The following is a 22,524-nucleotide window of genomic DNA, read 5'->3' as shown; positions in this document are numbered from 1 at the left end:
AATCATAAGTGACATCCAGACCTGATCAAGAATTGCACATCACAAAGGGACACTGGACTGAGGGTTCGGTAAAGCAATTGAACATGATTCTGTTTTGTCTCCTATTTTTGTTGGGCCCGGGTTGTTTCATTGTGGGGCAGGCACATTTTTTAAATTATGTTTGTCAAGAAAAATATAGGTTGATGCTGAGCACGAAAGGGGTGGAATATAGTGGATGCATATTGTTTATCTGCCCATCATTCCTTCCTTTGGGCACCCATTTCTCCCTGCCACATAAGCCTGGTGAGGCTGTCACTTATGGTGGCCTATTCTTCCACCCTAGAGGCAGGCACATGTCCATTCTGGCCAAAGTCCTCCCTAGGACATTTGAGTTAGAACTAGTGAGGCCAACATATAAAGGGAAGCAGAGCCAAGAGATGGAGACGTCATCAACTGAACCCCTTAGATCTAGTCATGCATGAAGGCAAATGCGTCCTTTGGTTTATCAATTGTTTGAGGTTTGAGTGGGGGTTTTGACACTCGCAACTGGAAGAGTCCAGACTAATACATGCACACACAACAGAGACACAAACACCATGTTGTCCAAACTCATTGGATATTGTACAAGTCTTCCGTGATCTAATAGGGGTCAGCAAACTTGTTGTCTAAAGGACCAGATAAATATTTTAGGCTTTATGGGGCACATATGGTCTCTGTCTCATATTCATTTTTTGTTTTATTTTTACAACCCTTTAAAAAATGTAAAACTCTTACTAGTTTGTGGACATACAAAAGCAGGTTGCAGGCCAGATTTACTCACAGGCCACAGTTTGCCAACCCCTGCCGGACCTCTGCATCGTTGGCACACGGTCTGCTAGTTCTTAACCATGAAGCAAGATAGTTTAAGTGCCATTTGGTCCAAGTGTCTTGATATGACTCGGTAGTGAGTTAAGGTTCAGGACAGAGATAGGAGTGAGAAAAGTCTCTTGTCTCGGTGCCCACTGTCTGCCACATAATGGGCACCGAATACGTGGTAATCATTATTGTTTCTTGGTAATAAAAATAATTTATCAAAAAGAAGCAGCTGTCCTAACAGCTTTGTTCAAATGTCCATGCATCCTTGAAGACCCTTCTCTCCCTCATGTCCTTTAGGAAACCTTTCTCTGACCTCCCTTCCCCGTCAATACTCTACTGACCTCCCCCTCCCTGAATCACATACTCTACTGCTTGTGATTACACACCCTGTGTGGCCTGTCTTTCCCACTAGCTCTGAGCACTTATAACATGCCTGAGCCCTAGCTCCTAGCACAGTGCTTAGCCCCTAGCACGGAAGGGCCTCCATGCCGCCATTTGAATATCTGTTTGAAGGTGCAGGTGCTCTATATGTCCACCTCTGTCCAGGGTGATCAGTCTATGTGTCAGCGTTGTGCTCGTGTAGCGATGCCCTCAACACTGGTTCCTCTCCCAATGGGAAATTATTTGTTGATATACACTGCACCTTACCTGGTAATGTTATTACCATATCTGTTATTCATCCCATTCACTCCAAAAATGAGTCAAAGACAGAGGACCAGGTGGGAACAAGTTTTCTTAGATTCTGTTATGAAGGAGGAACCCTCCAACCCCACCCCCCCATACCCTTTCCTGTCTGATGTAATATCAGATCAGAGGCCTCCAGCCTCAGCCACATCTGGGGATCAGAGGGCCCACCACACGGCTGGGGCCCCAGACCAGTTTGTCCCATGTCTATGAGGTGGAGGGGAAATGATCCTCCTGGGAAAAATATGTGCAAGGCCCTGCAGGCCCAGGACAGGCTGACCAAGGCAAGGTGAGTCATGGTGTTCTAGGCTGAATCTTTTGCCCATCTCACAGAAGCAGGCAGAAAGCACCACCGTTGATCAGCTTTATATGGCACCCACTGAATACAACAGATAGACAAAGACAGACAGACAGAGCACACACCACTTCTAAGCTGAACACTGCTCACCATCTAGAAGCACCTTGGATAAGCACATGTGAGACACTCTTGCATAGGAAAGATGTACTTTTTAAAGGAATGAAGAAGTATTTTGGCAAAACATCTACTTCCCTCCCAGGTCCTGGGTAAAGAGGGACCTCTAAATTCTGAAGCTTCTACATATTGAAAATTATCCCCTTCTCAATGGCAGTATATACAGTAGCAAACCTTCCAAGTCTGTTGTCACAGCCCTCTACATATATCCTGAATCTACTTTACAGGTGGGCAAACATAGACTTGGAGACAGAAGGTGGCCTGGAACAAGGGGACACTGGGGCTGACTTAAGGTGAGGGGAAACAGGAGGTGTCTCGGCTCAGCCAAAGGCAGGGCCTCTGTCTATCTGGATGGGGAAGGGAAAGGCTGGGGTGGTTAAAACTCCCTCTCTTCCTGTCTGGGGAAGCAGTGGTTCCACAGGAAAGGCCGTCAAGAAGGACACTCCTGCTGGCTAGAGGGCCTCTCAGGGTGGCAAAGGTCAGGACAGGCCAGAGCTCCTCCTGGAGCTCTTCAGAGATGCTCTCTGAGTTTGAGGATTATGGATTCCCTGCTTCCATAACTCTCCTTGTTACCTGCATGGGAGCTAGACCTTAAGTCCTTCATTATTTTAAAAAGGCAAGGTGGGGGGGACAATTTAAGAGGGAATGAGACACAGAACAATCTTTCCACAGCCTCCCTCTGCCTGGGCTGAGGCTTTCAAGGGTCTCCTTCACCCTGTCTCCTAGGGATATTTAAAGGCAGCTTGTATGAGACTCTATACTGTCTTTTTGTTTCTCTTGTGTTTTTTTCTTTTGTTTTTGTTTTTGTTTTTTTTTTGTTTCTTTGTTTTAATTTATATAGATATATATATTCTTTAAAAAAAAGCAATAGTCCTTTGGTCCCTAAACTCTAAGGAATGATATGATTTTGAAAGAAGTAAATCTGGGCTTCCCTTGCGGAGAAGCCCTTGGCACCCCCAAGGCCCTCTGCTGGTTCCCCTAGACAGTCAATCCTCAGCCAGCCCCAGCTGCCTTGCCAGCCTGCGCTCTATGCCACAGGCACAGGACAACCCACTTGATGAAAACAATCCTTAACGTGGCCTGAGCCCCAGGCGCCAGCCTTGGGTCCGATCCACCTCCATCCATGGCTGCTCCTTCGGGAAGGGCTGCTCAAGCATTTCTGTGCTTTTCCTTTCCTTTCTTCTCACTCTTCAGTTTCTGCTGTTGGGTATTGGTTGATAAGGAGAGAGGAAAAAGAAAATATAAAGAGGCAAAAATCACTCTGGAGGGCAAGACAGGAGGGAGCCGCCTGCCCCAGCAGTGACGTCTCAGGTGAGTGAGTGGACCTCTTTTCCCAGGGGTAGAGCTGCCCAGGCTCAAGGCAGCAACCTGGTCCACTGAAGTGCCCTTGGGTCCTCCTGGGAAGATGACTCCAGCCCCACACCCTCTCCAAAGAGCTCCCTGGGATAGTGCAAGTGAGGCAGGGCCACATGGACCTTCTGAGACAGCAAGTCTCTGGAAGGCGCAGGCAGCTGGCCCTGCCAGAAACCTAAGGGGCTTGTCATCTCTCTCCCCATCACCCACCAGGCCCTGTGGATCCTGCTTCTTTAGCTTATCTGCTTCTCTCCTCATCTCCATGTTCTCTGCCATTATCTCAGTCTCCTGCATCTTATCCCTTCTTTGCTTAACTCCCCAGTGTCCAAACTTGTGACCCTTCACAACTTTTCTAGTCTCATCCTCCACCTGCCCTGCCCTCCCCACATACAACTTCTCTACTCCCATGGCCCCCTGTGGCTCTCCCTGCAGTAGAACTACCAATGGTAGTTCTACTAATCTAATGGTTAGATCTTGCCATAACTGTCTCTCCCAGACTATGGAGACAGGAAGTTGTCTAATTCATCTCCATCCTTGGAGAAACATCAAAGTCTCCAGCTGAGGATTCCTCCTTCGCTTCTGGCTCTTCTCTCCCAGACTCTTTCAGAGGTGGGTGCTCCTGACATCTCAAAAGGAACATCAAAGCGGACAGGGCCTCCATCACTCAGGCCCCATCTGCCTGGGGTCCACCAAGGACTCACCTTTCTGTGGCTGGTCAGTGAGAGAAGATCAGTAAGGCCGATTGGCATCCTTGGGCCTCTTTAGCTGGACTTTGAGCCTCTTCATGCCAATTTGAAAGCCATTCATGGCCTGAATAGCTGTCTGGGCACTGGTTGGATTGTCAAAGCTAACAAACCCTGGGGAGCGGGAGCGGGGGCGTGGGCAGAGAGGTCAGCTGGGAACTCTGCCTGGCAGGGTCCCTTCTCTCTGACAAGCCCCGTCTGTCCCTGTCCCCTCCGGCCAGTCCCATCAAAACATATACCCCCCACCCTCCACTGTTTGCATGTGCTTATGCACACATGGGTACACACTCATACTTACATAGGCAAGTGGCCTAAGTTTCCTAAAGGTATAATTCTTGGAAGGACAGGAAGAAATTCTGAGTGTGTTGGCAATGGGGAGTGTGCGGCTTGGGGGATTTCCTTGTCTTTCCCTGACATGGGTTAATTCTCTGCCTCTACCGCTCCCATTCTAGTCCTCTAAACTGTAGCTGGGGCTGGAGGGGATCTCTGGCCCCAGACTATATTCTTCCTGCCCTGCTAGACTCTAAAGCCTGACCTGGTCGAACATCTTCCAGACACCTGACTTTCTCAGGTGAACCTGAAATGGCCTTGTTCCGGTCTGAGCTTACTACTGTGAGGCTTACTGGTATGTGAGCCTGCTTTTGTGCCATATGATTCTCTGGGAGTCATTGACTTATGGAGGGATAAGCCTAGGGTCTGCACTGAATCTCGAAGTTATGAGTGGGAGAGGCCCATGGATGGGGCTCAGCTCACCGAAACATTTGCTCTGGTTGGTGGCTCGGTCCACAAAGACTTTGGCAGAGACAACAGCTCCAAAGGGCAGGAATGTTTGTATGAGTTCTGCATCACCAAACTCCTGAGGCAGGTGATAGATGAAGAGGTTACAGCCTTCCGGGCCTGCAGGAACAGCAGCACGCTGGTTCAGGGGAGGGACCCTGAGTCCAGCCCCACCGCTGCCCTGATCTCCAGCCCCCTGTCTCTCACCTTCTCTTTGCTGCTGGGGCAGGGCTGAAGACTGCTGGGGAAAAGCTGTGCTCACTGGGGCATAAGCCGATGGATAGGCTGCTGGAGACAGAAGTGGGAGTGGGCAGTGACCCCCAGAAGCCATCCCCCAAGCATGGCCCCATCTGCCTGGCCATCGTTGACCAATTCAGCCCAGTACAGGTAACCCTACCCCTAGAGGGGTTGTTCTGGGCCCAGGGATGGGGGGATGGGAGGGTCGACTCCTCAGGAGAGAGCCTCACCCCCGCCCCCCCCCCCCAAGTTTCCCTATCCCTTTCTGGGGCCCTTCAAACCCCCCCAGGCCGCGTAGCGCCAAGTGAAACCTGCGTAGTGGTGCATCCCAGCGTAGGCCTGCTGCAGGGGGTCAGCCACGCCGGGGCTCTGGGCTGGGGAGAGAGGGGCGCGAGGCCCACGGTGAAGGTGGGCGGGTGGGGAGGTGGAGGGATGTTGTGATAGGCAGCAGGGAAGGAGGAGTCCCTTCCCAGGGCGGTTGCTCCCCCCTACCCCCGGCTCCCCGCTCCCCACTCCTTTTCCGGGAGATTTGGGCGGAGCGGAGGGCCCACCTGGGTAAGGGGAGAGCCCGTTATTGTAGAGAGTGTCAGAGCCCGGCTGCCCGTTGGTCTGGGGAGTCAGGGGGCCGAATCCATTAACCCCGATGGGTGCTGGCAGACCGGGAAGCGAGCCAGGGCCGCCGCCCGGCGGGGAACTGGCTGCTGGAGGCGAGGAGGTCGGAGAGTCAGGCCACAGCCCTGCGGGGCCGGGTCCCAGCCGCCGCCCCGCCCCTGCGCGCAGTACCTGCCGCGGGCAACAGCGGCGCGGCTACCAGGCTGAAGGCCGCCACGTGCTGCATCTGGGCCGCCACTGCGGCCACGGGGCCTAGGCCCGGGCCCTGTGCCGCCGCCAGCAGGGCCGCCTGGTGCTGCAGGATCTTTGGGAGGGAAGAAGGGCGGGTGTGGAGGACCCAGCGGCGGGCAGCTGCCCTGGCTCCCGACCTCCAGCCTGGTCCAGCCGCCCACCCGCCCTTCCGTGACCTCCGGGGCCAGGCACATACCGCGGTGGTGTAGGCTCCACACGCCCCCAGAGGCAGCGGTGCCGGGTGGAAGGCACCCAGCTGGCCCGCCATCTGCTGCATCCGCCGCAGCGCGCGCTCCCTGTCGGTGTCCGCCAGCTTGACCACGAGGCTGGACGAGGCTCCCTGGGTAGGGCAGGGGAGGCCGCCGTGACCAGTCCAGACCCCAGCCCCGGCCCTAGGCCAAGCGCTTTGCCCATTAGGCCTTTTGTTGGGGGCACCGATCGCATGTGGGGAGAAGCCCGTCCCCACCCCCACTGGCCTCACCCAGGGCCCCGGGTGCCCGCCCTCACCGCCATGGTCCGGCTGCCATGCAGACTCTGGATAGCTGCCTGAGCTTCCCCCTGACTCCCGAACTTCACAAAGGCACAGCCTGGGGCAGAATAGAAGGATTGGTGGCTCAGACCACAGGGGCCAAAGGGTCATGCGGCCCAGAATGAGGCAGGAAATCCCAGGGTCAGCTCAAGTCACCTTTACTGGTACCATCAGGGCTCCGCAAGACGGTGCACTCCTCGATATGGCCAAAGGGCTGGAACAGGCGCCTGACGTCCTCCTCACCCTGCTGCTTCCCCAGCATTCCCACAAACAGCTTTCGGTCCTCTGGGGACAAATCCAGGAGTGACCTGGAGACCCTAAGTCCTCTTGGACTCCCCAGAGTAGCCAGAGGAGCTTAAGAAGGTAGTTCACCACAGCCCAGCCCTGGGAAGAGGTATAGGGAGTGAGAATGCCCTGGGGCTACAAGGTTGGGTTTCTTAGAGGGGAAGGATGATCTATAGACAGATCTAGAGGAAAAGAACTTAACCCAAATACACCATGAAAACTCAGGTCGTGGGAAAAAACAAGAAAGACTGCTTGCTGCTCTTGTGGAAAGTGATTTGGTTGATCTCTTTGGTTTGGTAGAGCCCTATATACATCTTTTATATGTTTGGCCTTTCTGTTGTTAGGGTCCAAAAAAGGCTATTTTGGACCATTTCAGCCTTATTCAGGGAGGGGGTCCTCAAAGAAGGCCTTTGTATTCAGACTGGATTCGGAGAAGAGAAGTTCACCTTTGCTAGTCAGCCTGATGGCAGTGCTAATCAATGCCCCTTCCTGTGCAAACCAGGGAGGGTTCTGGGCCAAAAACAAAAAACAAGACAAAACAAAAACAGCACAGAAAACCTTTGTCTCATTGTACTGCCTCATCCCCAGATATTGAACACTGGAATGATGAATCTCCAAGTCTAGCACCAAACTCAACTTGGGTGCCCAAAGGTTGAAAGAGAGCAGGAAGCTTGGGTTCCTGAGCCTCCAACATTAGCATTTCTCCCCCTACACTTGCCAAGCCCTTGACCCCTTTCCTTAACTCCCAGCTCAACCAACTTATTCCCTCGTTGAGCTTCCAAGGCCCTCACTGAGCCCCACTGCCTCCTTTCTGCCTTCCCTGATTCTCTTGCCCTGATCCTTCCTCAGGTGTCCATGCTAAGAAGAACAGTTCTTTCTGCCTGTAGAACTTGGATGACCACCTGAGAACAAGTCATATCCCTCCCTGTCTTCACTCTTCCTCTGGGAGTAGAGATGCCAGGAAAGGGACTGCAAGCTTTGCGTGTGTTCCTTGGAGCTGGGGCTGGAAACCAGGGCTCATCTGCACATCTAGCAAGTCAGGTCTCAGCAGCACCGTCCAGGAGCCCAAGGTAGAGGGGCCCAGCCCACAGGGCCTACTGTCAAAGCCCTGCTCCTTTCTGCACCAACAAAAATCTCTGCAATAGGATGCAACTTCATGTAGGCAACATAAATTGACAGAGAAGGAATGGGTGAGATTCTGGCTTCAGGCTTCACCTTCAGATCCTAGAGCCCAAGAAAACCCATCCCACACTCCTTTACTCCTTGACAAGTTTGGCTAGGCCACTGGGGATCCCTGGGTCCTGAGTGCAAGGGAGACAATGCTGGTGAGAGCCATAGACTGAAGCCTGGGTGGCAATGAAAAGGAAGAATAGACTCACTGAAGTTAGCAGTGGAGTGAATCTCCAGCAGGGTTATCTGTGTGTCCACATTTTACCTGGATGGTGTGGGGTTCAGCCTAGGCTGTCCTGGGACTCTAAGGGGTCTATCAGTTTTGTGTCTGTGTGGAGGGTGGGGGCTGTGGTTTATATGGGACAGGCAGAGTGTGTTTCAGCAGAATCCTGCCCCCTCTCCAGAGGGTTGCTGCCCATTGATCCCAAGGGGGAAGGGATATACAGTGTACTGTGGCTGGAATCCTAGAGGAAGCGCTGGCCTTCTGTGGTGAGAGTACAATCTGATGAGTGTGCTTCACTTCTGGGAGTGTTAGCCACAGAAGAGTGCTTTTGGAACAGATCACTGGTTTCTTTCTTTTTTTTCTTTTAGAAAAAGCTGTGGAATATGCTGTTCTAACAAAAACATTAGGATGAAGCTCAAAATGTAAGAGACAACTGCTCTGACTGAAACCAGAAAAGTGGGGGTGGGGATGGGGGGTGCTGAAGTTCCTCTTGCTTCATCTTCTAGAACCCCCTAAATGGGACTCCAAGGAAAGTCCTTTAAAAACCACTGACCTAAAAGATAACAAACAGAGTTCCATACGGTGTATGAAGAGGGATCTGAGATCATCCTTTCCAGGAAACCCAGAAGACAAGAAAAGGTCTTTCACGAATTGCTTGATCAGTCTGCTGGTGGCTTTGCCTTGACATCGGAAGACAGTCCCTGTTTGCTCAGGGAATCACACCCCAGAAAATTGTGTCATTGTTCTGAGCTATGATACTAAAGTATGCCCATATGTCTGTCAGAAGTCCAGGGGGCGCTTAGAGAAGATCCTACGGCCTCGAGTCCCAAGGCTTAAAGAGGGCTTCATCATGCCCTAATTTGTAGTGCAGCTGCATCATTGGGTAGGGCCTGCAAGATGGTGATGGCACCTAAGTAAGATGTTATACCACATGGACCAGCATCCAGGTAGCCCTAGGTAGGAAGAGAAAAGTCAAGGCTGAGATGGAGCCCCCAAGACAATAAACAGGATTGTGTAGACGGTGGCCTGATCCTTTATCTGCTCTTCCTCTCGTTGCTCTTTTCTGCTGATGGTGGTCAGTTCAAGCTCATGACACAGACCATGAAATTCTCTGATCCTTCTTTTCCAGTGCCAAGTCAAGAATTTCAATTTCCACGAGAGGGCATTGACCTTATGGTTCTTTCCTACTGGATTCTACAGAATTTGAAATTGAAATGAAGCTGGGGTACAGGCTGGGCTGTTTCACAGGTGTCACTTTGAATCCTGGTATTCCCTTTACCACTTTACGGGGAGTCTGATGATGTTTGACAGGAGGATGATCTAGGTCACAATGGCCATGAGTTTCAGGTGATCCTGAAATGGTGGGATAAGTTTCTCAGGGACCTGCCAAAGAGAAGTACAGGCTAGACCTAAGAGTAGCCCCAAAATACACAGCCCTGAATGTTCTGAGGGCTGATTAGTGCCCCCAGAGAGAGATGGTGGTGGGAGTTAGCCCAGGTAATTCAATTTCCTCTAGTTCAAACTCTATCAGTTTGGGAAAGCGAGGGTTCTATAAGACGTGGGTCAGAAATGTCTGGATAAAATCATCCCATGGGCAGTGGGTGGGGCCCCAGCAAGATGGGAATATCAAGGAAGGAGGCTCAACCTTCCCAGAGTGGAAGGAGTTGGAAGATAGCATTAGTGTGGAGTTGAGACAGAATTAGATAGACACACAGTTGAATAGCATTACCACATTCTCTTGTTGTCAACTAAGGTGTACTCCTTGGTCTTCTATCAAATGCTTTTTTGAACCCAGATCAAGTTGTTTGGGCCCAGAGGCCCTTCTCCTTAAAGCTGCCTTGTGTAGCTGGCTATACAGGTCAGGGATTCTAATGCAGCAAGTGATGGGCTTTGAGAACCCAGAGTCAGAGTCAGTCCACTCCCTCTTCCTCAAGAAAGGCACCAAGATGCTGTTCAAGAAAGGAGGCTCTGCCTCAAGTTGGCCCAGAGGAATTCCTCAAGGGCCCAAGCTTCTGGCTTCTAGGCCTCTCACACCCACTCACCTTCCTGTTGGTGGGATGTCATGATTGTAGGGACTGTGTAGGAACAAGGTTACAGCATTAAACCACCAAATATATCTTAAAATATATATTAAACCACCAAATATATCTTAAAATATATATTAAACCACCAAATATATCTTAAAATACTGGTCCATCTTTCAGTCCAAATTCCAACCCCAGGGGTCTTGCTGGTGGCAGCATTTGGAGCATAGCCTCTCTCCCCTGATGTTCTTAGTGATGACTCCAGCATAAGGAGCCAAGAAAGCCCGGGATAGTCAGTGAAGGAAACACCCAGGGTAAACCAGAGTCTTCTGGCCCAACCTTATAAGCATCAAGAAGAGCTTTAATTCCACAAAACAAATGTTAGAACTAATAAACAAATTCAGCAAGTTGCAGAATACAAAATCAACACAGAATCAGTTGTGTTTTTATACACTAGCAATGAACAATCCAAAAAGAAAATTAAGAAAACAGTTCCATTTATAGTAGCATCAAAAAGAATAAAATACTTAGGAATAAACTTAAACAAGGAGGAAAAAGACTTGTATCCTGAAAACTACAAAATATCGCTGAAAGAAATTTAAGAAGACACAAATAAATGGAAGACATCTTGTGTTCATGGATTGAAAGACTTAATATTGCTAGATGTCACCACTACCCAAAGAGATCTACAGATTTAATGTAATTTCTATTAAAGTACCAATGGTATTTTTTGCAGAAATAGAGAAATCCATCCTAAAATTCATATGAAATCTCAAGAAACCTTGAACAGTCAAGACAATCTCAAAAAAGAAGAAAGTTTGAGATCTCACACTTTCTGATTTCAAACTTATTACAAACCTACAGTAATCAAGCAGTGTGACACTGGCATAAAGACACGCAGACCAATGGAATAGAATAGAGGCCAGAAATAAGCCCTCACATATATGGTCAAATGATTTTTGACAAGAGTGCCAGTCTTTTCAACAAATAGTGCTGAGAAAAGTGGATATATACATGCAAAAGAATGACATTGGACCCTTACTTTCATCGTATACAAAAATTAACTGAAAATGAATCAAAGACCTAAGCATGAGTGCTAAAAGTATGACACTGTTAGAAGAAATCAGGGGAAAAGCTTCATGACCTTGCATTTGGCAATGATTTCTTAGATATGACACCACACACGTAGGCAACAAAAGAATAGATAAACTGAACCACATCAGAATTAAAAACTGTGCATCAAAGTACACACTCAGAGCTACAGAGTAGGAGAAAATATTTGCAAGTCATATATCTGATAAGGGGTTAATATCCAGAATAAGAGCTCCTACAACTCAACAACAACAAAAAACAAATGATCCTATTAAAAAGTGAGCAAAGGGGCTCAGTTGGTTGGGTGTCCGACTTCGGTTCGGGTCATGAGTTTGAGCCCCATGTGGGCTCTGTGCTGACAGCTCAGCGTCTGAATTTGGCTCAGGTCATGATCTTGCAGTTTGTGGGTTCGGGCCTGTGTCAGGCTCTGTGCTGGCAGCTTGGAGCCTGGAGCCTGCTTCAGATTCTGTGTCTCCCTGTCTCTCTGCCCCTCCCCCACTCACGCTCTGTTTCTCTCTCTCTCTCTTGCTCTCTCAAAAATAAATAAACTTTTTAAAAAAAGTGAGCAAAGGGCTTAAATAAGCTTTTCTCCAAAGAAGATATACAAATGGCCAGTGAGCATATGCAAAAATGCTCAACACAACTGTAAATCCTTAAAGAAGTAAAAATTAAAGCCATAAACCATATCACCTTACACCTATTAGGATGACTAGTTTTGGGGAGAGGGTTGTTTGATTTTTTTATTTTATTTATTTTTTTTTAATTTTTTTTAACGTTTATTTATTTTTGAGACAGAGAGACACAGCATGAACGGGGGAGGGGCAGAGAAAGAGGGAGACACAGAATCGGAAGCAAGCTCCAGGCTGTGAGCCGTCAGCGCAGAGCCCAACGCGGGGCTCGAACTCGCGGACCGCGAGATCGTGACCTGAGCTGAAGTCGGCCGCTTAACCGACTGAGCCACCCACGCGCCCCTGTTTGATTTTTTTTTAATTAATTAATTTATTTTGAGAGAGCACGCACAAGTGGAGGAGGGGCAGAGAGAGAGAGAGAGAATCCCAGACTCTGCTCAGCGGGGGGCCCTATGCAGGGCTCAATCCCACAACCCAGAGATCACAACCTGAGCCCATATCAAGAGTCAGCCACTTAACTGCTTAAGCGAGTGAGCCACCCAGGTGTTCCTAGGAGAAGAAGAAGGAGAAGGTGGAGGAGGAGAGGAAGGAGAAAAGGATAAGAAGAAGCGGGGGGGGGGGGGGGGGGGGGGGGGGGAGGAGGAGTGGGAAGAGAAGAAGGAAAAAATAGCAAGTGTTGGAAAGAATGTGGAGAAATTGAAACCGGGGACTTTGTGCACTGTTAGTAGGAATGTGAAATGGTATAGCCACTATGGAAAACAGTATGGCAGCTCTACCCAAAATTTAAAATAGGATTACCATATGATCCAGCAATACCAGTTTTGAGTGTTATATCAAAAAGAATTGAGAACCAAGTCTCAGAGAGATATTTGTACACTTATGTTCGTAGTAGCATTACCACAAGAGCTAAACATGGAAGCAACCCAAATATCTATCAGCCAATGAATGGATAAAGAAAGTGTGGTGTATATACATATATATATGTATACACACACACACACACACACACACACACAATGGAATATTATTCAGCCTTTGAAAGGAAGGGAAATCTGACATATGCTACAACATGGATGAACCTTGAAGACATGATGCTAAGTGAAATAGGCCAGCCACAAAAAGACAAATACTGTATGATTTCAGTTAAATGAGATATCTAGAGAAGTCAAATTCATAGAAACAGAAAGTAGAGGATGGTTACAGGGGTTGGAGGGAGTTATTTAATGGGTACAGATTTGGGGTTTATAAGATGAAGAAATTCTGGAGATGGGTTGCACAACAATGTGAATATACTTAATACAAGTGAACTGCACACTTAAAAATGGTAAAGGTGAATAGAAAAGTGGTAAAGGTGATAAAGTTTATGTCTATTTTACTATAATTTTTAAAAATGAAGAAGGGGCTGGGAAAATAAGATAAAAAAAAAAAACAGAGAGGGACGCAAACCATAAGGGACTCCTAGCTACAGAGAACAAACTGAGGGAGGGGCACTTGGGTGGCTCAGTCAGTTGAGCCACCGACTTCGGCTCAAGTCATGATCTCAGGGTCTGTGAGTTCGAGCCCTGCGTCGGGCTCTGTGCTCACAGCTCAGAGCCTGGAGCCCGCTTCGGATTCTGTGCCTCCCTCTCTCTCTGCCCCTCCCCCACTCATGCTCTGTCTCTCTCTCTGTCAAAAATAAATAAACATTAAAAAAATTTTAAAAAACCCTGAGGGTTGATGGACGGAGTGGGGGGGGGGATGGCCTAGATGGGTGATGGGCGATGGACATTAACGAGGGCACTTGTGATGAGCACTGGGTATTCCATGTAAGTGATGAATCACTAAATTCGACTCCTGAAACCAACATACACTATATGGTAACTAACTTGAATTTAAATAAAAACTTGGAAGAAAAAAGATGAAGAAGGGCTCTAAGGAGGGCTGAAAAATAGGCACATAGACCAAGAAAGAACAGAGACTCTGTTGTCCCTTAATCCTGATCCAGAAGAACCACAAAGTGAGGTAGAAAGGTAGACCAAGCCTGAGAGTCCGGGTTCCTCTGAGAGAGAAGAATCTCAGGATCCAGACTGTATTTTCCTTTGCAGGCTGTATACCTATACCTGAAGGGCTCATCAGCGCCGTTCAGCCATTGCCATGACCTAAAAGTGTTAATCAGCTTTGGGTGATCTGTTCTGAGTCGAGCTTAAGGAGAGCACCTCCCTTTACCTTCAGAGGTAGAATTAATGTTAGGAAGTGAAACATTGACTTGAGTAGTCTTAAGCACTACTGTGAATCTTATCCAGTCAAGTCTTCACTGGAAGAATACCTTTTCGAATTAAGTAACTATAAGGATCAAAGACAAATGTGAGTGTCAGGTGACCAACTGAACAGTTGTTGCTAAGGTGTATATGTGACTTAAGTCAGAGGATATGTCCCAGTATTATGCAATTCTGAAAATTCTAGCTCGAAACTTAACTTTAACTCAAAGTTCAGTTGTAAAACACTGAATAAAAGAGAATCCTGGATAAAATTAGAAAAATGTGGCCCACCTAGTTAGATAATTATATATATAGTATTTTGTATTCCAAATCCAGGCTGATATTTAAACAAATCTGTGAAAATACAGGCAGAAATTAATTAATTATAGGATGGTGATAGGAGGGTTGATATGATAACAGATCATTGGCCTTTTCAGTTCACCAAACTTCAAGATTAAAAAAAGAGATGCCTTACTTCAGAGAACATTTAAGATTTCAAGGTTTCAAAAAACTAAGGTGGAAAGAGTGCATGGATTGATTACTTAACCTATATCTGTACCTCGGGCATCCTGGATACATGAATATTTGCTAGGTTAAAAACAAAAAAACAAAAAAAAACAAAAAAACAAAAGCCTAAGTTGGAGAATGGGACAAGCAAAGTAATCACTATTATGATTTATGAATTTATTGATTTTGTTATAAAATTTGAAAGAGATGAAAAAACATACAAGAGTTCAATGATTTTGAAGATTTTGCCTTAGGACTAAAAAATACTTTTCCTGTAAGATTGGTACTTACAACTTAACTTATTTTTTGTGCCTCCATAGCAGAGATAATGTAAGTTAGAAAAAATAAACTACAGTCTCTACGCTGAACAGCAAATAAAATAGACTTAGGAACTGTTAACTAACCTTATTGTGGTAACCATTTTGCAATATATACCTGTATCAAATAATCACATTGCATATCTTCAACTTATATATGTTGTATGTCAATAATGTCTCAATAAAGCTCAAAAAATAGGAAACAAAATAGACTTATTTAGTTACCATTGTATGAAGGGTTTGGGGATCTCTAGCTCTGACCTCATATAATTTGAAGTTAACATTTTGAAACACACGAACCTTGAATTTTTGCCCCGGCACACATTTTAATGTTCACATTCAAACAAATCCAAATGCCAAGGAGAAAATTTTCTGGCACTATGTTTGTTTTATATACAAGTGGGTGCCTTAAGTATAATTAGGATATTATTTTGTTTTGGAAAATTAGGTGCATTTTCCTTTAAGAGTACCACTCGACGCCACAGGATGTAAAATATAGGCATGGGGTACGGAGTACATAAACTGCGCGGAACTTAGCTGCACAAGTTATGGGAAAAGCCTGAGATACATTCAAAGGCTCCTATAACATAGTCCATGACGACCTGGATGCCCATTTGACACTCTGAGTACCATCAAGGCTGCAGAGGATGATCATGGAAGAAGAGGGCCTCCAGCACCTTCTATCAGGCAGATCCTGCTGTGTTGCTATTACTGCATTGTAAGCATTGAACATACAAATGTTACCAATAACTTCTAAAAGTACTACGACATACAGTGTGTTTAAAACATAGGTTACTTCAACCACAAACCTCATGTCTATTGATTAAAAATAGAAATACTACGCAGTTGCACTGGCATCAAAATTCAAGGGAGAATGTAAAGTAACTATTTTCATCAAAAAGCTCACGTGTGCACAATAGATTACTCCTATATGCAGATGGGAAGAAATGGAAGTCTTTGGGCAAAAGAAGTAAAACTAACAGGTTTGGCTGGGTTCTCACAGTGCTGGCCAATTTTTAAAAATTGAATTAGTTGGTGGGGCACCTGGGCAGCTCAGTTGGCTAAGCATGATCTCACGGTTTGTGAGTTCAAGCCCCGCATTGGGTTCTGTCCTGGAGCCTGCTTTGGATTCTGGGTTTCCTCTCCCCTCCCCCATCTGTGCTCTGTCTCTCTCTGTCTGTCAAAAATAAATAAACGTAAAAAAAATTTAAGAAAAAAATTGAATTAGTTGGGACGCCTGGGTGGCTCAGTTGGTTAAGCGTTTGACTCTTGATTTTGGCTCAGGTTATGATCTCAGGATTTGTGAGATCAAGCCCCTGGTCCAGGCTCCGCGCTGACAACAGGGAGCCTGCTTGGGATTCTCTCTCTCCCTCTTTGTCTCTCTCTCTGTCTCTCTCTTTCTCTGCCCCTCCTCTGCTAATGTTCGTTCACTCTCTTTCAAAATAAATAAATAAACTTTAAAAATTGAATTAGTTGCCAATATTTAATACAATTAAAATGTAAATTGTAATTCAGTCATGAGTCTCATCCATTTAAAGTTACCTACCTGGTTCCTGTAGCATTTGAGTTGGTGATCCCTGTTTTATGAGGGGAAAATCTAATACTTCCTTCCAGAAGAAAATGGTAGAATTTTGGAAGATTATACTATTTGCTTTGATACCCTCTAGATTATGTCTGCATTGGTATCAGTATTCTTAAAAGATATAGAAATCACTATTAATCAACTAAACTAAGGGATTTAATTTTGGGAATAATAAAAAATCAAACTTATAGGCTTAAATATATCAGGACAGGTGTGACCATTAACTCTGAAGTTTTTCTTAGATAATTTTTTAATTTATTATTTTTAAATTTTTAACATTTATTTATTTTTGAGACAGAGACAGAGCATGAATGGGGGAGGATCAGAGAGTCAGGGAGACACAGAATCTGAAACAGGCTCCAGGCTCTGAGCTGTGAGCATAGAGCCCGACGCGAGGCTCGAACTCACAGACCGTGAGATCATGACCTGAGCCGAAGTTGGCCGCTTAACCGACTGAGCCACCCAGGCGCCCCATAATTTTTTTAAATTTAAATTCAAGTTAGTTAACATACAGTGTAGTCTTGGCTTCAGAAGTAGATCCCAGTGATTCATCTCTTACATATGTGGTCATCCCAAAATGTGCCCTCCTTAATGCCCATCACCGATTTAACTCTCCCCCCCACCCAAGCAATGAACTTTTATAGAATGTTTAGGATCACAGAGATCAGACTGGAATAGGGCAAGCTGTCCCACATTGGTGTCAAATGTTACATTTCAAAAAACCAAACTCTGATACCATTTCAAGAGTTGAGATACCGTTTCAAGAGTTGAGTCTCTAAAGCATTAGTTTGTGTTAAAATTCAGCAGAGAGCTGAACTCACTTTAGAAGCAGTATATAACATTGAAGGAAAGGAACACACTTCAATTAGTAACAAGATTATCTAACACAGATCAGTTTGGTAGTTAAATACTAATAAATTGTAAGGGTCCAACTGTTCTGCAAGACAGTACATATGCTTCCTCTCTCCTGAAAATGTAGCAGGGAGCATTTGGTGACTCTGAGTGGGAGCAGGAAGGAATTGAGAGATTGGGTCATCTAAATCTGCAAGGATTATTCATGAACGCATATGGAGTATATGTGTGCTAAGAGACATCACTTGTCAGGAAATACCTGTGTAACACATAACTACTAAAATTATGAATTCCACTGCCAGGCAGACCTCTTTTCAACTAGATTTGCTTATCCTGCTCTCTCGAGCTGCTCTGAATCTGAACAGGTGTATAGGTGGGCTGCCACAGGTCACAGAATTTGTCAGTGATGTGACACCTGAAAAACCTGTACAAAAGGGGGAGGCAAATGATAAAACTCAGGCTGATGCCACTGAATGGGGCCCAGATGATGAGGAAAGATGGACTACGACAAGCGGAAGCATCATCAGAAGCTCCTTTGTACAGTTGCCCTCATCCCAACAAGTTGTATTGGACTTCAAACAGCAAGAGTGCCCCCAGCATTGTGAGCTTAGTTCCTGAACCAGACTCCAAGTTTCATCATGTTCTGAACTCTGTGCACGCTATTCCCTCTACGTAAACACTTGCCCCCTCTCACCTCCTTTCTGTATTTGACTACTTCTTGTCTATCCTTGAGATCTCAGCTTGAATATTAATACCTCTAGGAGCCCATCTTGACCTCCCAGACTAAGAAAGGTGCCTCTTGCTATTGTGCCCACAATCCCTCCAGAACTTGAAAGACACTGATCACACTGAATTGTAACCCCCTTGTTCACTATCCCCACATAGCCTCAGACTCAATGAAGCTAGAGGCCAGGGCTGTCTTGCTCACATTTCTATTCCTAATATGGAGCAATTTACTCAGAAGATGTTGGCTGGATGGTTGAATAAACTCAACATGTCTGCTTCTTAGCTGATTCAGCTACTCTCAACTGGCCTCTGAGCTATGGGACTAGCTAGTGTTTGTGGACAAGACTTAGAAGATAGCCAACAATGGCCAACAATGGTCTCGATGCCTAACAGAGCTTCCCAAAAGGGAGAAATTCTTGGGACAAGTGAACCAGATTCTGTATGGAGGCCGGAACTTCTCAAAAACCTGTCTGGAAAGAATGAGGTAGAAAAGGAGGATACACACGTGAAGGGGAGGAGGAAACTTGGAAATATCTCTTCAAGGCAAAGTAGAGGTGATAACATCTTGATCTGAAATTGAGAAGCACAGACCAGAGGTCAGATAATCTAAATAGATGAAGGAATTATTTCATGAAGGAAAGAACTCTACAATGGAAGAAGCTACCAGAGCCCCCTTTAGGTGTAGACGGTGAATAGGAAGTCTGAGACGGTGTGAGAATTAGTTGGAGTCAATAAATGCCTGTCAATTAGGTTCCATTCTCTCCCTGATCATGGGGAGCTTCTTCCACCTAACAACACCATGACTGATCTTGGATAAGACAGGGAGAGAGTCTTATCTAAGGGAGAGAGTCAGCAGACATCAGGGCTATTGGCAGATATCCTGGAATGATATAAGACCAAAGGGTGAGAAAAACACCAAAGAACTGACACCAGAAGCTAGCATCACTTTTCCAGTATGGAAGCTGGCTGGAATGTAGCTGGTTGTCAGAAAAGCACAGACTCTTTACCCCTCCTGTTCTTAAGGAGCACTGGTCTTTCCAAAGTGCTTCTAAAAAACCTTTGAAGCCTTTCAGTGGTCCTCAGCAGAGAGTCAAGTTCCTTACTATGGCTTGCAAAGTCTGTGTTACTAGACACATCTTTTGCCATAAGTAACCAGATAATTGCAGTGAGGAAATGAGTGGCCTCAATCCAGAGTGGACTGGGTCCTCTCTGATCAGAAGAATATGCAAAAGGAGAATAAGTCCAGCCTGGTTCTTCAAACAAATCTGGAAATTCCATCTGAAAAAAACAGGAATGAACTCTTTCCAGGGCAAGGTGTCAAGAGCTCCCTTCCTCTATCTCCAGCATCTTCTTAGGCTCTTCCTGCTTCTTTTGGATCTGGGGACTCTAGGACCCCCTCTCTCCTCAGCCTTATATGGGAAGGCTAAGCTGTTTCTGGTGTTGAGCAACACTGGGCCCCACTTTTCCCCCAACCCAAGGAAGCTCTAGTAACAAACCATAGATAGGACTGACGTGAGGAGTAGACCCACCATCCCCTACATGGGTGATACCCTGAGGTTTGTCAGATAGGGAAGTTACCTCCTCGACCCTCACTGGCAGCCGGCTTCACTTGGATCGGACGATTCATCTGAAAGACATTGGACCAACACACCTAGTCAGTATGACTGCCTGATCCTGGCACCTGGCTTCTCCTCCCCTGGATGCCTCAGGATCTAAGCCCTGGCTCCTTTGAACTCTGCACTCCACCACTCTCATGGTGGGCTATAGATTTTCTCCAAGATTCCTTCCTTAAACTGGGGAATTTAAAAAGTGCTGAAATCTGAAGGGTTGGTGATAGGAAGCTCGGTGGCAAGCCAGGATGGACCGTGGTGGTTAAAGAGATTCTGCTTTGGGCTCTGGGCCTGGACTATGTGCGCCTGTCCCTCTGGCTCCTGGACCTCCTTAAAGGTTTTGAGTGAGAGGAGTTGGGTGGGAAGGTGGAATTAATACTGAAGATTTGTGTTTTGTTCTAAAACTGAGAATATAATTCTATATGTTATTTAGATTAAACAAGCTGGGAATTGGATTCCGCCATTTAATGGTTGTATGACTTCAGTAAAGCCACCCTCTCTCAGATTCAGCTTGTTAGATGGGGGGAAGCCTTCCCAAGCTTCTGTATTACCAAAGTTCCTACAGCCACCCTCTCAGTTCCCTCCCTGGGTCCCCCTTCCCTTGAGGATGTTGGCATTCTCCAGGGCACCATCTTCAGCCCTCCTCATCCCACTGTTCCCGTTCTTCCTGGAGAGTCTCACTCACACCCACAGCCTCAGTTACCATGCTCACAGGGCTGACTCAGAGCTCTGCATCCCCAGCCCACACCTCCCTCCTGAGCCTAAGACCCATGTACCCAGCTGTTTGCTGGACAGCCTGACTAAAAAGTCCCACTGGCATCTTCCACTCAACGCACCCATACCAGAGCTTATCTTTTTGCCCGGACCTGATCCTTCCAGTCATCCAAGCTAGAAACCTGGAAAGCAGCTTGACTCTTCCCTTTACCCCCTCCCCCCCCAACCAATTTCACCTTCTAATTCAGGGGTTCCCTGATCAAGGGTAGATAAGAATCACCTGGGAACCATAGCAGACTCTCAAGTTAGGGGACTGTATAATTTGTAAAAGCTCCTAGGTGATTTCGACATACACCCCCACACAGTCCCATCCCCCAACCACCCTGAGAGAATTCATGATTGAATCCCCATCTCACCTTCCTCTCATGGGTGTTGTGGGGATCACATGAGATAATGGGGACGCAAAAGGTCTTTGTAAACTGCCAAGAGCTGGGTGCGTAGGAAGTGAGGAATTAATGTTGGGGGCAGACAGCTGAGTGCTGGGAGGAAAGAACAGCGGCCTTCCCGTTCATGGAGGAAGGGGTACTGATGCCCATCTGGCCTGAGAAGGTGATGATCTGACCCCCTCCCTTCAGGAAATGCACTGCTTCTGCACCAATCAGGGCCATTCCATCCTCTACCAATGTGCTCGTTGCCGAGACAACAGGCAGCTTCCTGTTACCATAGCCACAAGTGCTACCCAGTAACCATGGTAACGCCCTGGCAGTCACAGTTGAGCAATTTCCTTTGGATCAAATTTGGGGGTGGGGGAGTGGGGAGGGATTATTAAAAAAAAAAAAAAAAGGAAAGGAAAGGAAAGGAAAGGAAAGGAAAACAGGCCAAGCCTGAACCAGTGCAATCCCCCTCCCACCCAGGGCTCAGGTTCTTATGCGCTCTGACACACCCACCCGCTGGTGGTGGAGCCCCTGCAGTGTACCAGGTTGAGGGTGGGGGCCGAGACACCGACAGGACTCAGGCTGCAGTCTAGAGGGGATGACAGATCAATCCAAGCAGATCAGGGCGAGCTGGGCAGGTCTGGATTGGCCGGGACCAGGGACCAGGAGGAACGGGAACCGTCCCTGGGCATGGCCACCTGTGATTGTGGAGGAGAGACCAAGAGACAGAGCCATGGAGAGCAGAGAAACAAGGAGAGATGAAGAGACACAGGAAGACAGAAACGATGAGAGAAAGAGACAGACCTAGAAAGGGGCAAGGAAAGAGAAATATAGGTGGATATGGGAAGGAAACGAAGGGATAAGGGGTCAGGAAGGGGATGCAGGAAAGGCAGGGAGGAGTGTGGCAGGGGAGAATGAAAGAGGGGAAGAAGCCTGGGGTGGGGGGGCAGTGAGGGTGAGCAAGACCATCATTATTTTATTAGTTCTTAAATAGATCCTGAGAATTTCTCTCTGGAACCTAGAGTGACAAGCACATGTGACAGCAGTGGTTTCCATGGCAGCTGCCTCCCCGGCTGGGTTTCTGGAGAGATGGAGCTCATCAGTGCTCTGGGGGACACCCCTTTCCCCTCCCCCACTCCACCACTCTTTAATGGAGGGTGGGCATTAGGTGGTATATACATGTCCCATAGACCTGGCAGGGTCCAAGCCTCAGAGTCTGGGCACCTGGGCTTTCCACCATGCGGGCATTTCCTGAAATCTGTGAAGAGCCCCAGGCTAGGCCCTTCACAGGAGACAGCAACAACCTTGGGGAATCTGTCCTCAATGGTTTTTAGGGAGGAAGATAATCGCCACCATTTCCTAAAAGCCCACTATACACCAAGCCCTTTCTGGGACACTTTACATATATTGTCTCTAAATTCCTTCCAACTTCTCTGCAAGGTAATATCATTATCCCCATAGTACAGACGGGGAAGTTGAGGCTTAGGGAGGTTAAATCACTTGTTCAAGATCATGCGATGGGTAAGTGGTTGAGCTGGGATTTGCCCCCAGGCCTATCTGATGCTGAAGCCCATGTTTTTGTGTTGTGCTGCTCAACTCCATTCTTAAGACATGAACACAAGTAATGAGGCACAGAGTGACCAGGGCCTT

The 22,524-nt window shown here is 46.9% G+C and overlaps 1 protein-coding gene across 5 annotated transcripts in view; it reads right to left on the bottom strand.

Moving 5' to 3' along the window:
• Positions 1-1,868: 1,868 nt before the first annotated feature.
• CELF6 (CUGBP Elav-like family member 6) overlaps positions 1,869-22,524 on the bottom strand; it is a 31,000-nt gene continuing 10,344 nt past the window's right edge. Inside the window, exons 1-13 of one of the 5 annotated variants that reach the window (XM_053888864.1) lie at positions 21,388-21,456; positions 20,857-20,929; positions 19,695-19,743; positions 6,629-6,757; positions 6,451-6,530; positions 6,140-6,283; positions 5,884-6,016; positions 5,652-5,801; positions 5,412-5,474; positions 5,071-5,151; positions 4,840-4,983; positions 4,045-4,200; positions 1,869-3,187 (exon numbers count right to left, since the gene is read on the bottom strand). In XM_053888864.1, coding sequence (XP_053744839.1) covers positions 4,073-4,200; positions 4,840-4,983; positions 5,071-5,151; positions 5,412-5,474; positions 5,652-5,801; positions 5,884-6,016; positions 6,140-6,283; positions 6,451-6,530; positions 6,629-6,757; positions 19,695-19,743 — 1,101 coding nt within the window. In that variant the 5' untranslated portion in view covers positions 20,857-20,929; positions 21,388-21,456 and the 3' untranslated portion in view covers positions 1,869-3,187; positions 4,045-4,072. Of the gene's footprint in view, positions 3,188-4,044; positions 4,201-4,839; positions 4,984-5,070; positions 5,152-5,411; positions 5,475-5,651; positions 5,802-5,883; positions 6,017-6,139; positions 6,284-6,450; positions 6,531-6,628; positions 6,758-19,694; positions 19,744-20,856; positions 20,930-21,387; positions 21,464-22,524 lie in introns of those variants that run through there. The other 4 variants (XM_053888865.1, XM_019441553.2, XM_019441554.2 and 1 more) reach the window with 4 other exon arrangements.

This window comes from Panthera pardus, unplaced genomic scaffold (genome assembly GCF_024362965.1).
Source record: "Panthera pardus isolate Hobbes unplaced genomic scaffold, ASM2436296v1 HiC_scaffold_24, whole genome shotgun sequence".
NCBI lineage: Eukaryota > Metazoa > Chordata > Mammalia > Carnivora > Felidae > Panthera > Panthera pardus.
The sequence above is the reverse complement of the archived record's forward strand: the minus strand, read 5'-3'. Positions and strand labels throughout refer to the sequence as shown.